This window comes from Eschrichtius robustus, chromosome 1 (genome assembly GCF_028021215.1).
Source record: "Eschrichtius robustus isolate mEscRob2 chromosome 1, mEscRob2.pri, whole genome shotgun sequence".
In the NCBI taxonomy this organism is placed as follows: domain Eukaryota; kingdom Metazoa; phylum Chordata; class Mammalia; order Artiodactyla; family Eschrichtiidae; genus Eschrichtius; species Eschrichtius robustus.
Genome location: NC_090824.1, coordinates 163,576,061 through 163,590,369, shown reverse-complemented (window position 1 = coordinate 163,590,369; position 14,309 = coordinate 163,576,061). Strand labels below are relative to the sequence as shown.

Here is a 14,309-nt window from a genome sequence, read left to right as displayed (position 1 = left end):
GGTGGTGGTGGTGGGATGAATTGGGCGATTGGGATTGACATGTATACACTGATATGTATAAAATAGATAACTAATAAGAACCTGCTGTATAAAAAGAAAATAAAGTTAAAAAAAAAAGATTAAAGAGAATGACAGAAACCAAAGTGAGATAAAAGGAGAATCAATAAATATATAACTAGAGTTCTCAAAAATGAAACTAAGCCAAAGGAATAGAACAAATCCTTCAAGTATAATCTATAAAGATAGAAGAACCCTTGATGGGACTTTCCTGGCAGTCCAGTGGTTAAGACTCTGCACTTCCAATGCAAGGGGAGCAGGTTCGATCTCTGGTCGGGGAACTAAGATCCCATGTGCCCCGTGGTCAAAAAATTAAATACATCAATACATTAAAAAAAAAAAAAAAAAAGATAGAGGAACCCTTGAAAGGTACACTGTGTGCCAAGGAAAACTAACCCAGGGTGGTTACTAATGAGACAGGGGATAACAAGGTAAAAAGATCGAATCACTTATATGGGGGAAGAAAATCAACCAGTCTCAAATTTCTCTCTGGTAACATTCAATCCCTGCAGATCATATAGCAAGAGCTACAAGACATGCAAGAAAAGAAAACGGATGTCAAGGATTTTACGTTCAACAAAACTGTCCTTCAAGCATAAAGTTTACAGGCCAACAGCTTTGAATATACACAAGTTCGCAGAATATGGTTCCTATGACCCTTCTTGAGGAAACTATTGGGAGATGAATTTCGGTCAACCACGAGACAAAGGCAATGCTAGAGCAAAAGGACTGGGGCTGAACAGATACATTTAACTTTAGAACAATGTCTAAAACTACTGTGGCGATTAGAGTGAAGAAAGAGAATGTAAACGTTACACAGCCATGTAGAAATGACATGCTAACCAAAATTGGGGTTGTGGGGAAGAAACTGGGATACAGGATATATTCATTAACTGCCTCATCTGTATACCTGGGAGTTCCAAGGTTATCATTTAAAACTGGCAAATCATGTAACTGAAGTATAAGAGTCTTTAACAGTACAAAAATAAAAATTATTGTAGATAAGATTACGGACTGAAATCAGGGGAGTAAGGCAGGGAGCAACTATCTCTGTCAAATGTTAAAACATAAAATCTCAATACAGTAAGTCCCCTACATACGAACCTTCAAGTTACAAACTTTCAAAGACATGAACGTGCCCCTGGATGCCAGCTGTTGTACTGTACTACTGTACTTTTCAAGGTACTGTACTTTAAAATTAAAAATGTTTTATTTTTTGTGTTTATTTGTTTGTTATGTATTATTTGTGTGAAAAGTATTATAAACCTGTTACAGTACAATACCACATAGCCGATTGTGTTAGTTGGGTACCTAGGCTAACTTTGTTGGACTTAATGAACAAACTGGACTTAATGAACATGCTCTCGGAACAGAACTTGTTTGTATGTAGGGGACTTACTGTAATTAAAACATTAATAGACAATCAAACCAATGAAACAAAACCAAACCTCCAGAAATAGATTCAATAGACATGTGAATTCAGAATTTAATTCAGGTGGCTCATGAATAGACAGACCAGTGGAACAGAAAAAAAAAATCTCTATGACCGTGGGAATTTAACATATGTTGAATATAAGGGTAGCCTCTCAAATCCATGGAGAAAAGACACCACATCCAAAAGACACCAGCATTCATGATGCTGGGAACAACCAGTTAAGTCAAATGGAAAAATTTCAGTTGGACCCATACTAGGACAAATCTCAAATAGATCAAAGATTTAAATGGAAAAAAATTAGTACTGAACTATTAGACAAGAATATGAGAGAATTCCTTTATAATCTGGAGGCCTTTAAACATGATGCTTAATTTGTGTGATTATCTTCCTCTGTCACCTCACTGCAGAGGCCCATCTGAGCAGAATCCAGACCCAATAACCCCCTCACTGTCTGCTGCTTAAGGACCAGTCCTATCCTCCTTTATGTAGACAAAGATTCAAGACTGTTATACTCCAGCAAAGGCCAATGGAAGATTGAGAGTTCTTTTAAGGTTGATCTCTGATAACACAGAGGCACGGGAGCCTTTCTAAAGGACAGAAAAGAGCACCCTTCGGGTGATCTGCCTTAACAAGGGCCTCCAAATGGGAAAAAAAAATCACTGAGCTGGGAAGGATGAGGGATCCTGGTTCCTCCAAGCTCCTCCTCAAGAAAAGCTGGCACTGGTGAAATCAAGAGTATAGAGTACATTCAACTGCAGGCAATTCTCTCCTTTTTTTGTTGGTGGTCAATTAAGAAAGTGAAAACTCAGAAGCTGATTTGGTCAGATAAAAGGGGAATGACTTCATCAACATGTTAATGAGTAGAGATGGGATGAGATGGTAGGAGCTGGGAATTTTCTTTAAAAAGGAACTTCACCAGTAGAAAGAGTGTTTGCTATTTCAAAATGAGCATATTTTGTGGATGAGACTGGATACAGGGAGGCAGGCTTCTGAGGAAGCAGGCTTGTGAGCAAGCGGTTGGACGGCCAGATCTCCAGTAGAGAAAACTCAGAGATGAGTCAGGCATTAAGGAAATAGGAAAGAAGGGGTCTCATTTTCTAAATGTTTTGATCTCCCCCGAAACTACTAGAGCAAATTCATAGAGACAGAAAGCAGAATGGTGGTTGCCAGGGGTTGTGGGGAGAGAAGGGGAGTTCGTGGGTTTTTTTAAAATAGATTTTAGTTAGTTATTTTTGGCTGCGTTGGGTCTTCGTTGCTGCGCGCGGGCTTTCTCTAGTTGTGGTGAGCAAGGGCTACTCTGTTGCAGTGTGTGGGCTTCTCATTGCGGTGGCTTCTCTTGTCGCGGAGCACGGGCTCTAGGCACGCGGGCTTCAGCAGTTGTGGCGTACAGGCTTAGCTGCTCTGCGGCATGTGGGATCTTCCTGGACCAGGAATCGAACCCGTGTCCCCTGCATTGGCAGGCGGATTCTTAACCACTGTGCCACCAGGGAAGCCCGCAGTTACTGTTAATGGGTATAGTTTCAGTTTGGGAAGAGGAAAAAGTTCTGGATATGGATAGTGGTGATGGCTGCACAACAATGTGAACGTACTTAATGCCACTGAACTCTACACCTAGAAATGGTTAAAATGGTAATTTTATGTTATATATTTTACCACCATAACAAGAAAAAAGAATTTATGGCTCTTATATATCATTTTATGTACTCTTACCAAATTTAAAATAGTTGATACATTACAAGAAAAATTCTGGAATTAATTTTAAAAGATGAAGTTAATGCTCAAAAAGGCAGAGAATTCTTAGAAACACTATTCAATTTCTGATGGCCTAACAGGCAAAAGAATAGTATCTTGCTTTAATGGGTATTTCCCTGGTAATTTGTAAGGTTGAACATCTTTTCATATGGATATAATTTGTTTTTATTCATTTCTAAATTGCCGGATCATATCTTTTACCTTCTATTCTACTGGGTTGACAATTTCTTATGAATTGTACATGCTCTTACAGAGCAAGATTTTGACTCTTATCTGCTACACTGCAGACTTTGTTGCAGATATTTCCTCCCAGTCTGTGCATTGTCTTTGAACTTTGTTCATAGTATCTTATTTATTTATTTATTTATTTATTTTTGGCTGCGTTGGGTCTTCGTTGCTGCACACATGCTTTCTCTAGTTGAGGGGAGCAGGGGCTACTCTTCTTTGCGGTGTGCGGGCTCCTCATTGCGGTGGCTTCTCTTGTTGTGGAGCACGGGCTCTAGGCACGTGGGCTTCAGTAGTTGTGGCATGCAGTCTCAGTAGTTGTGGCTCACGGGCTCTAGAGCGCAGGCTCAGTAGTTGTGGCGCACGGGCTTAGTTGCTCCGCGGCATGTGGGATCTTCCCAGACCAGGGCTCGAACCCATGTCCCCTGCATTGGCAGGTGGATTCTTAACCACTGCACCACCAGGGAAATCCCCACAGTATCTTTTTAATATAAAAGACTTTTTTTCTGTTTCTATGAGTCCAATTTAGCTTTGACGATTTCTGTCTTGCTTAAGATTAAGAAGTCCCACCCCACTGCAAGATTACAAAAATACTCTCCTATAGGTGATTCCAGATCTTTTACAGTATAGATCTATAACTCATCTGGAATTGATTTCTGTGTAACTTGTGAAGTACAGATCCAGTTTTAGTTTTTTCAAAAGGGTCAGACCACTGTCCAAATACGATCCACTGAACGGTCCATCCACTGAACGGTCCATCCACTGAACGATTCCTGAATTGCCATAGGGCCCTTATTGTTTACTAGACAATTGCAAATCGGTCTAAATCAATGGATCTTGTATTTTCCTGCCCTCGACATGGGCTCTAGACTCACATGCACAGCACATTCCCATGGAATGCACAGGGCCACGTGTGTCCCCCTGCCTGGCTAGAGGCCTCTGCTTTCTCTCCCATGCTAGAAAGCGTACCAGAATAAGTGTAAGGAAAATTGCTGTCAATATGGGCATAAGCCTGAATTTGCTGTAATTTATCTATAACAATGAGATAACTGGTCACAAACTTTGGTGCTTTAATGTGTGTTAAGCTCAGAATTCTTGTAAGGTTCCTCCCCCCTGATTGTAACATACCACTGTGTCTCAACACCATGGTCAGAGCCACTGGTCTAAAATGCAGAAGTGGGCCTGTAATTCTGATACAGCTGATGCCCAAGTGGGGCTCTTCCTACCGGGGCGCTGCCCTGGCAAGACTGGCGGGAACCTGATAGCGCCTGAGTGACTGGGACTGTTGTTCGCCCTGAGCTCTGACTGCCTGAAAGACAAAGCGCTGGCAAAAACAGCAAGGAGTTGTTATCAGTTTAAATGAATTATTGCCAAACAGTTACAATGTTACATCTCTGAGAGTTCTGTATGGTACACACTTCAAATATTTAAGTGAATTGAAAGTGATTTTGTTTTGAAACTGAGAATCGTGGCTTTAAAAAGACGTATACCTTTACAACCCTGCACCGCTCTTCACTCCCCTTATTAACAAAAATGAAAGTATTTGTTCATTTGCTGTCACCAAGGGAGCATTTTTGCTGGGCCAGCAAACTCAAAATAGGTAAGCTGCTGCCTGTGCCCACCAAAAGCCAGGTGTGATGCTGAGGATGGCTGGAGAGGCCAGCTGTGACTCTCAGCTCACCTGTTGGACAAGAGTAGGTTTGAAGTTGATAATCTCCATTCCTGACTGGTCTAGAGGAGTGCTTCTCGAACTTCATAGTGCATATGAATCACCTGGAGATCTTGCTAAATGCAGATTCTGCTTCAGTGGGGCTGGGCTGAGACTGAGGTATGCCTTTCTAGCAAGCTCCCAGGTGACACCTATGTTTTTGGTGCATGGACCACATTCTGAGTAACAAGGCTCTAGAGCAGTGGTTTTTAAACTTCACTGCATCTTAGAACCACCTGGGAAGCTTTCAAAACTCCCTTGCCTGGGCCACACCCCATGCCAACTAAATCAGAAAATCAGAATCCCTGGAGTGGGTTCCAGGACCCCAGTGAGAAGTCTGAGAACCACAGGTCTAGCACAGTGGTTCTCAAACTGGTGGCTGAATCACGATCACCTGGAGGGCTTGTTAAACCCTCGTGCTGGACCCTGCCCCCAGAGTTCCTGGTTCAGTAGGTCTGAAGGGAGGCCCAGGGATTTCATTTTTAACACACTTCCAGATGATGCTGATGGCACAGGGACCCCACACTAATGGTCAGAGGATTTATATGTCACGAATCTATCAATTTTGAGCCCCATAATTTCCCCTTTGCTCCCCTCTGATGGCAGCAGTTTCTTTTTCGGGTGGTGGGGCTTCTATGAGATAAAATGAATCTGTTAGGGACTTCCCTGGCGGTCCAGTGGCTAAGACTCCGAGCTTCCACTGCAGGGGGCTTGGGTTCGATCCCTGGTCGGGGAACTAAGATCCTGCAAGCCATGCTATTCCGCCAAAAAAAAAGAAGAATCTGTTAGGAGAGGACCATTTCCCCTTTCAGCCTGATGCTGCAATCACACTGGTCTGGGGTTATCTTGGGGAGGCTGCTGTGGCATGAGTCCACTGGTCTCCGGGCTCTAAAGGTATTTTTCCGCTTACTTCATACAGAAAGTAAGATGAGGGTGGGTAGAGCAATTAGAGAACAGTTCAAGGACAAGCTGTCTCAACTCTAGTGACTATACTTTCTGAACCGAAAATTAGGCCATACAATTTGAGAAATGACTTCTGGCCCCAGGGCCCAGGCCTCTTACAGACCGATGTGAGACATTCTGAGAAGTATAGTTTGGCTGCCAGCTATTGGAATTTGAGACATTTTGATGCTTTACAAGGACAAATATTTTATACTCAAGATTGCCCTGGAAAATTGGGGTTCTCATTCTCACCAGAAAAAAATCACCAGAAAAAAAATGGAAGTGTATTGGGTTTTACATCAGTAATTTGTAACCAGCAACACAGGTAACTAGTGCTTTTCATAAATCGTCTTTCAACAGGCCTGTGAAACACAGGCTAAAAACACAGCTGCCAGGCATGAACCATGTGGGCCAATCTCATCTAAAAAGAAAGAGCGTAGGACTTCCCTGGTGGCGCAGTGGTTAGGAATCCACCTGCCAACGCAGGGGACACGGGTTCGAGCCCTGGTCCGGGAAGATCCCACATGCCGCGGAGCAACTAAGCCCGTGCGCCACAACTACTGAGCCTGCGCTCTAGAGCCCGCGAGCCACACCTACTGAAGCCTGCGTGCCTAGAGCTCATGCACCGCAAGGAAGAGTAGCCCCTGCTCGCCGCAACTAGGGCAAGTCCATACACAGCAACGAAGAACCAATGCAGCCAAACATAAATAAATAAATTTATTTATTTTTAAAAAAATAAAAAGAAAGAGCACATCACTGGATGGATGGTCTCCACAGGACCAGTGATGCCCTACTGCGGCTTCCACGTCCTGCCCACAACAGTTTCATTTTCTCTGGCATTTGTGCGCTGGTGGCTACATCCAAGACCAGCTCCCCGGTGCAAGAGACCTCCAGGCAAATGTCCTCCCTGGGGTGTGGATTCACCATACCTTAGGCTTCCAAATCCAAAGCTTGTCCCTTCAAGTAAATGCTGCCAGTCCCATGGACTACTCCTACCAGTTTGGCTGGATACCAACAGGTGAAAAAGGCCACCTACTGGTTTATTCTCAGGCCATGAAGGGAGGTACCCTTGAGCCTTTGGAATTTGAGAAATGGCAATAGCACCCACCTCCATACTCAGAAACATGTTCTCTATGTTTAAAAACATCTTTGTTAACAGCATAAATATGATAATATTCACTGAGTTTGCTGAATATAAACAAAGGATTAATCACTGAGTTTGCTGAATATAAACAAAGGATTAATACAGAGTTTCCAAGAACAAAAACCTAAGAGTAGGTGCTCTCTTGCTGGACTAAGCTGCCTGACTTGCCTACTGGCCTGAGAATTCTCCCAGGTCTAAGCTGCAGTCCTACCTAGTCTCCCTTTCTAGATTTGGAAATATCCCTGGCTACGTTCTGCCAACTTTGGGCTTGACCTTATTTTTTTTTTTTTTAAGATATTTTTGATGTGGACCATTTTTAAAGTCTTTGAATTTGTTACAGTATTGCTCCTGTTTTTGTTTTGGTTTTTTGGCCACGAGGCATGTGGGATCTTAGCTCCCCAACCAGGGACTGACCCTGCACCCCCAGCATTGGAAGGCGAAGTCCCAACCACTGGACCGCCAGGGAAGTCCCGTCCCCATTTTGTTTTAAAACAAAACTTAGCTTGGCTTTCTCAAGGAGAGGCAGATAAGCCTGGAAGGAAGCAGCTATCTGCCTCCTTCATGGACCCAGCAGGTGAGCTTCTCCACACCTGCAGGGAGGCTGGAAGGATTCATTTCCTCATCCCGACAATACTTACTGGGTCCCCACTATGTATAGGGCACTGTGCTGGGTACTGTGAGAGCTTAAAAAAAAAAAAAAGGTTAAGAAAAAGATAGGTTCCTTGACTTTGGGGATTTTATAGGTTCCTAGAAGAAATAAGATGAGTATTCATACAAATAGAAAACAAGACGGAATACGATACAAAGCCAAAAGCGGAGGAGAATCCAAATGTTCTGGGGGAGATGACTTCTAGCAGAGGTGATCAGAGATGCTCTCAGGCGGGTGGAACTGGGGACAGGAAAGAGGGGCCGGAAGTAAGGACAGCTTTATGGAGCACGTCTCCAAAAGTGTGCACTCAAAGGAAGACCAGGATTTTATCACACAGGGATGGACAAGGCCACTCCAAGTCAAAACTCAGGAGCACAGGTGAATGCCAGCAAGTACAGGTTATGTTCAAGAAACAGCAAGATCTGGTCTGAATGAAGCAAGAGCTGTGGCAAGGGGATCAGAGGAGGACCAGCCATGGGCACCTGGGCCAGGTCACACAGGGCCACGGGCTGCAAGCAGAACAAAGAGGTCATGGTTGATTTGGAGACACTGGGGAACTCAAGAAGATTTTTAAGCAGCAGAGTGCCCGATCACTCAGGTAGGAGTGGAGCAATGCAGGGGAAAGAGGCCGAAGGCAGGTTCCCTTTGGAGGCTGCTGCGAGAGTTCAGGTGAAATACCAAGAGCCTGAAATAGAGCTGGGTATGGGGATCAAAATGCCCTTAGGAAACACAAAGAGAGATGAGCTTTACAATTTAAACTATTAATATAGGTCCAATCTCAACTGGAATCATAAGATATTTTAACTGTGAACACCTAGAGGTGCCTGCTAGTCAAATATTAAACAACCACTGTCTAACCAGGCCTTGAAAATGTGCTGGGTAAATGTGACCAAAGGTCCCGAGCTGGACAAACAGACTAGAGGTCAAGTGGTCTTATGTTGAGTAAATGTTTGAGAAGGGATGGAGATCACTGCAGAGGTTCCTCTGAGTAATCATAAGGCAGGTCAGGAGCATGTGTTAGACAAATGAAAACCAACAAAGACGATCTCAATGGCAGAAATGAGAGCACTGACAAGCCCACTCAGTGTGGGACATTCCCCATCCGGGATGTCCCGTGAAAGATGAAAGGCACAAAGCCCCTCCAGCAAGCCAGGTGGGGAGGGCTGTCACAGTGGGAGCCTGTCATTTCTCAGAGACACCTGATGAGACTTGAAGCCCTGCTTTGTGACTTCCCCAACTGAACAGTAACCCCAGAGGTTTCTCCTCAGCCTTCCACCCCTCTGGCCTCTCTTCAGCATCTCACTGAAGAGCCTGAGGTTCATCACAAACTTGTTACATAGTAAACAAGGTTTTTAAATAGGATGAGAGGCTTTCGCTTTTTTAAGTAGGAAGAGTAAAATTAAAAGCTATTTTTCAGGGCCAAAGAAAATCAGGTATTTTGCTTCAAATAAAACCTGGGATCTACCAAACACACATGGAAGCAAACAGACTGGAGTTTGAATGCTGGCTCCACCACTCACCAGCTGTGTGACCTCAAGGAAGAGCTTGACCTTGCTGAACTTCAATTTCCTCATCTGTAAAATGACAGTTCCGCCCACCTCATGGGATTATCAGCGAGATGGACATGTAAGGTGCTCAGTGAAGGCCTGCGCTCACAGGTGGCCCTCCATGACCGCCCTTTTCTCCGAAGGACAGCTTTATACTCACATCTCCCAAGTCCCTGGGCATTGTTACAACTCTGTCCCCAGACCACCTTCCCTTTCCAGCCTTCTGAATCCTCTAGACTAGATGCCTCTGAGTTAGTCACCTTTGTCTTAGTCCTCATCTGCAGCCCCTCTTTCCAACATCCCACCGGGAACTATGACTTTGCATCAGATGTGACGAAATGCTTAAGAACATGAGCCACGTCCTCAGACCCCTGAGCTGGCATCCTGGTTCAGCCTCATACTAGCTGCGTGATCTTAAGGGAGTCACTTATCTTCCCCGGTGATGATAATTCCACTTGTCTCCAAGCTGCAGCACAGCTTCCTGCACCCAGGAGTCGTCTTCCAGGATCATGGTGGCGACCTCCTCCTCCTGGTCATCTTCCTCTTGAGGGACCTGGACTAAGGGGCTCAGGGGAGTGGTTACTCTCGGCACCTCCGAGGCCATCATCCACGTTCTTGGGGGAATCACTCAGGCTTCTAACCTTGACCTTCAGTCTTCTCCAGCCAGGCTCTCTGAGAGTTTACGTGAGTTTTGCATATCAGATGCTAGGCACACTGGCTGGCCCACAAAAAGGATCCATCAATGCCGGCTAGGGTTACTATTAGTTCTTTCTCACATGCGTCCAGTCTCCTCCTCTTCCCCTGCAGTCCCCACCTTGGACCCACCCCTATCACTGCCCACCCAGCATCCAGACGGCTTCCTGGCTGCTCTCCTCCCTCTGGCCTCTCCCTCCTGTAATCAAACCTGCATCCTGTTGCTAAGCTCAGCTTCCTCCCATGCCCCTGGGGCCCTAGTTTAGAACTTGCTGAGGCCAAAGACATTTGGTCTAAGCCTCACCCAGTCTTCCCCCAGACCCTACTTCCTACCGCTTCCTAAAAACACACTTTCCACTCCAATCAGCCAGCCTTCCTTATGGTCATCTGAACGATCCCACACCGGTCCACCCTTCTGAGCCTCAGCTCCACTGGGATGCCACACCCTCCCCCTGCCCCGCGCCTTGCCAAACCCCCCTCCAGCTCAACTCCTGCTCAAGTGTCACATCCTCTGTGAAGCCTTCTCTGACCTCTCCTCTCCTCTCCCCACTCCGTTCCCTGAACATCTTCACAAAGGCAGCCATTGGTTCCCGGGGGTCCTGAAACAGTCCTAGGGGCACAGGTAGATCTGAAGTAAATATCTGGTAATCAAGGCAGTCCAGTTTACAACTGAAGACCAGGATGGAGGCAGAGTAGTTGAACGGTGTGCATGGGTCCCACAACGTATTAATAACACAAGAGACAAACATTAACTGTTGCAAAAAGCTCAGGTTTGGAATTACTCTTTTAAGAGCCTGGGATGACTTTATACCACAGATAAGTCCCTAGTTATTAGCTGGCTTACTCGTCATTCACCTTGATTTCACAAAAATAATCACTTTTTTAATACAGGACTTGGTTTTTCTAATTGCTGGAACTTAAATATTTGGAAGTTTATTGCACAACCAGGTGAAAAGTGCCAAGGGGTGGTTTATGGGGGTCGTCAGCCCCTCACCCCATAACCTCCATCAGCTTCCCAACCACTCCAACTACACACAAAAAAACTGCTAACTACGTAAATTTAGCTCTGAGAATAGTCCTCTAAGCCCCTCTTATACTGAAATTCTGGAACTGTCACTGCACACAACCAGGGCATTTTGGGGTGACAATGTGCTGATCACCTGCAGACAGAGTAAAGGGATGGGGCTGACCCGAACTCAGACCTGGATACCACCTTCTCCTCCTCTGCAAACACCACACTCTTCCATCTCAGAGGGGTGCTCCCACCCTCTCCCTACGAGGTTCTGCATCTCACCACTGTCCCGAAGGGTCTGGGTCAAACCTTCCACCAGGGCCACCGCCTCCTCGCTGCTCTCGGGCCGATGCTCTTGCAGCCAGGCCTGAATTTCCCTTGGCAGCACGGTCAGCATTTGCTCCTTGGTGTGCACCTCTGGCCTCAGCCAGCGCCGGCAGAGCTCTCGAAGACGGCCAAGGGCACCCTGTGGCCCTCCGGCCACCTCCTCATGGGGGCTGCCCTTGCCGGCGCTCTGGGGAAAGGGCTCCGACTCAGGGCCATCCTCCTGCAGCACAGCTTCCTGCACCCAGGAGTCGTCTTCCAGGATCATGGTGGCGACCTCCTCCTCCTGGTCATCTTCCTCTTGAGGGACATGGACTAAGGGGCTCAGGGGAGTGGTTACTCTCGGCACCTCCGAGGCCATCATCCACGTTCTGGGGGGAATCACTCAGGCTTCTAACCTTGACCTTCAGTCTTCTCCAGCCAGGCTCTCTGAGAAGACAGCACCCTCCTCAAATTTCAACAAGGAGTCTGGCTAAGAATGAGAAAGAGAACTAGAATCAGTAAGTAAACTGTCCTAAAACAATCTAACTCACAGCAGCCCAGGTCAGGCCACCAAATGATTCTTACATCCGCAAATCAACAGAAGTTTCCTGTCCCTCTTAAAGGAAAAATGGCTTATTCCTGAAAACATCTCTATGGCAAGAGAAGTTAAGAAGAATCACAAGCACAAAAAATAGAGTATTTTTCTTTCCAAAAGACCAAAGCATGAGTATCAGAAATTCAAAGTCCTCGCAAGAACCCAGGACTGAGTTATCCTGCCCTAAGCCAGTTCAGACTTGCTGCAGAGTGACCTTGACCTAACATACAACTCTCACACAACCTCACTGACCACCTAACAAGTAGAGCTAATAACACCTATCCTTCTTATCTGAAGGGGACCTCTCAAGGATTTGCAAAGGATCAGATGTCAAGACACTTTGACGCTCACTGGAAGGAAGGAAGGAAATACCTCAACTGCATTACTACCATATTTTAAAATATGAAGTTTTAAAATGTTTGTACTCTTAGATCCAGCCTTGGCCTCTCAGGAATTTATTTTTTAAAATAACCATCTTTGTAAAGAGAAATTAATTTGCAAGGACACACAACCATAGCATTGTTTCTAATTGCAAAAAAAAACTTGACACCTTAAAAATCCAGCAGCAGGAGAATGGTTAATTGTGGCACATTCATACCGTAAAATGTATTAAAAACTATGCTAACGTGGGACTTCCCTGGTTAAGAATCCTCCTGCCAATGCAGGGGACACGGGTTCGAGCCGTGGTCCGGGAAGATCCCACATGCCACGGAGCAACTAAGCCCGTGCACCACGACTACTGAGCCTGTGCTCTAGAGCCTGAGAGCCACAACTACTGAGCCCGTGTGCCACAACTACTTAAGCCCGCGCGCCTAGAGCCCATGCTCCCCAACAAGAGATGCCACCGCAATGAGAAGCCTGCTCACTGCAACGAAGAGTAGCCCCCGCTTGCAGCAACTAGAGACAGGCCGCGCACAGCAACAAATACCCAACACAGCCAAAAATAAATAAATTAAATAAATAAATAAATAAATAAAATTTAAAAAAAACCTATGCTAATGTAATAATGGCTACCCTTTGAGGGACTGTTACTGAGAAGGGGCTCAGTGGAGCTGTAAATGTTCTATATCTTGATTTGACAATGGTTGCATAAGAGCATACATATGAAATTTAGGATTTGTGCACTCTGCTCTATGTATTTTTTAAAATTATGCTGACAATTATTATTAATTATTTAAAATAATCCTCATAATATGAAAATTAATGGATAAAAACAAAACCAGCAAGGCAGAAAAACCATAGACACAGTATGACCCCAATTCCTTTTAAAAATGAACACATACACAAGGAAAAAAAAAAACCTGGACAGAAATTCTACAAAATGTTGAGAGCAGTGAAATTACAAATTATTTAAAATAAAGACTAAAAGGCAATGAAAAGTTATTTTTAAAAATCATCACTACATCGTAGACTCAGATAACCCCACACACAAAAAAAACAGGCAAGGAAAAACTTTTTTTTTAAAGAACAAAAAAGAAAAGCTAGTGGAAACACCGAAGCTCTCAATATGTATTCACCAAATGGCTAAAAGAAACACAGGTATAACACAACTCTTAACTGGGAGCCCGGGAAAACCGTTCCTAGTCAGTTAATTTGCTGTCTCACCTGGGGCAAGCCACGCCCCCTCTGAAGCTCAGTTTCCCCATCTGTAAAATAAGCTGCTCGGGATGTCGTCCACTGTGCCTTCCAGTCTAAACTCTGCGCCCATGGTTGGATGTACACGGAGCTCACCGCTAGGGAGAAGAGTCCATGTCCGGTCGCGGAGCCAACCGGGCGCCTAAACCGGGAGAGCGGGGGCCCGCGGGACGGGGACAGAGCCCCCGACGCCCCTCCCCCAACAGGGCTGCCCGCACTGGCTCCAGGCCCGTTATCCCCTTGCCTCGGGCTACTCTCCCGGCCCGCGCGGCTCCAGCTCTGGCTCTCCGGGCTCACCTCTCCAGAGACCAGATGCCAATCCCGCGGTCGCTCCGCGCGCAAAAGGGCCCCCGGGCACTGCCCGGCCCCTCCGGAGTCAAGGTGGCTCAAGCCCGAGGGGCACCGAGAACAATGGACGGGAGAGGCCCGCCCTCCGCCGCGCTCATTGGCCACCGAGAACTGCACCTGGAAACTCTGCTTTCCTATTGGCGAATACGGACCCAGCCGGGCTGAGGGAGGGAGCCTGGGCCAAAGGCATTGTGGGAGATGTAGTCCATCGAGCAGACCCTGACCGCGGGGGCAGGGAGCAGAGTTTGGGATTGATAGCCT

The 14,309-nt window shown here is 45.8% G+C and overlaps 1 protein-coding gene across 5 annotated transcripts in view; it reads right to left on the bottom strand.

The window, feature by feature from the left end:
* Nucleotides 1-14,099, bottom strand: part of ZSCAN2 (zinc finger and SCAN domain containing 2) — a 29,528-nt gene extending 15,429 nt beyond the window's left edge. For 3 of the 5 annotated variants that reach the window (XR_011075698.1, XM_068558276.1, XM_068558256.1), the window contains exons 1-2: nucleotides 13,998-14,099; nucleotides 11,447-11,960 (exon numbers count right to left, since the gene is read on the bottom strand). Coding sequence is in view for 4 of the 5 variants with exons in the window: in XM_068558276.1 (XP_068414377.1) it covers nucleotides 11,447-11,852 (406 nt within the window). In the remaining variant the exon portion in view is untranslated. The other 2 variants (XM_068558248.1, XM_068558264.1) reach the window with 2 other exon arrangements.
* Between the last annotated feature and the right edge of the window lie 210 nt (nucleotides 14,100-14,309).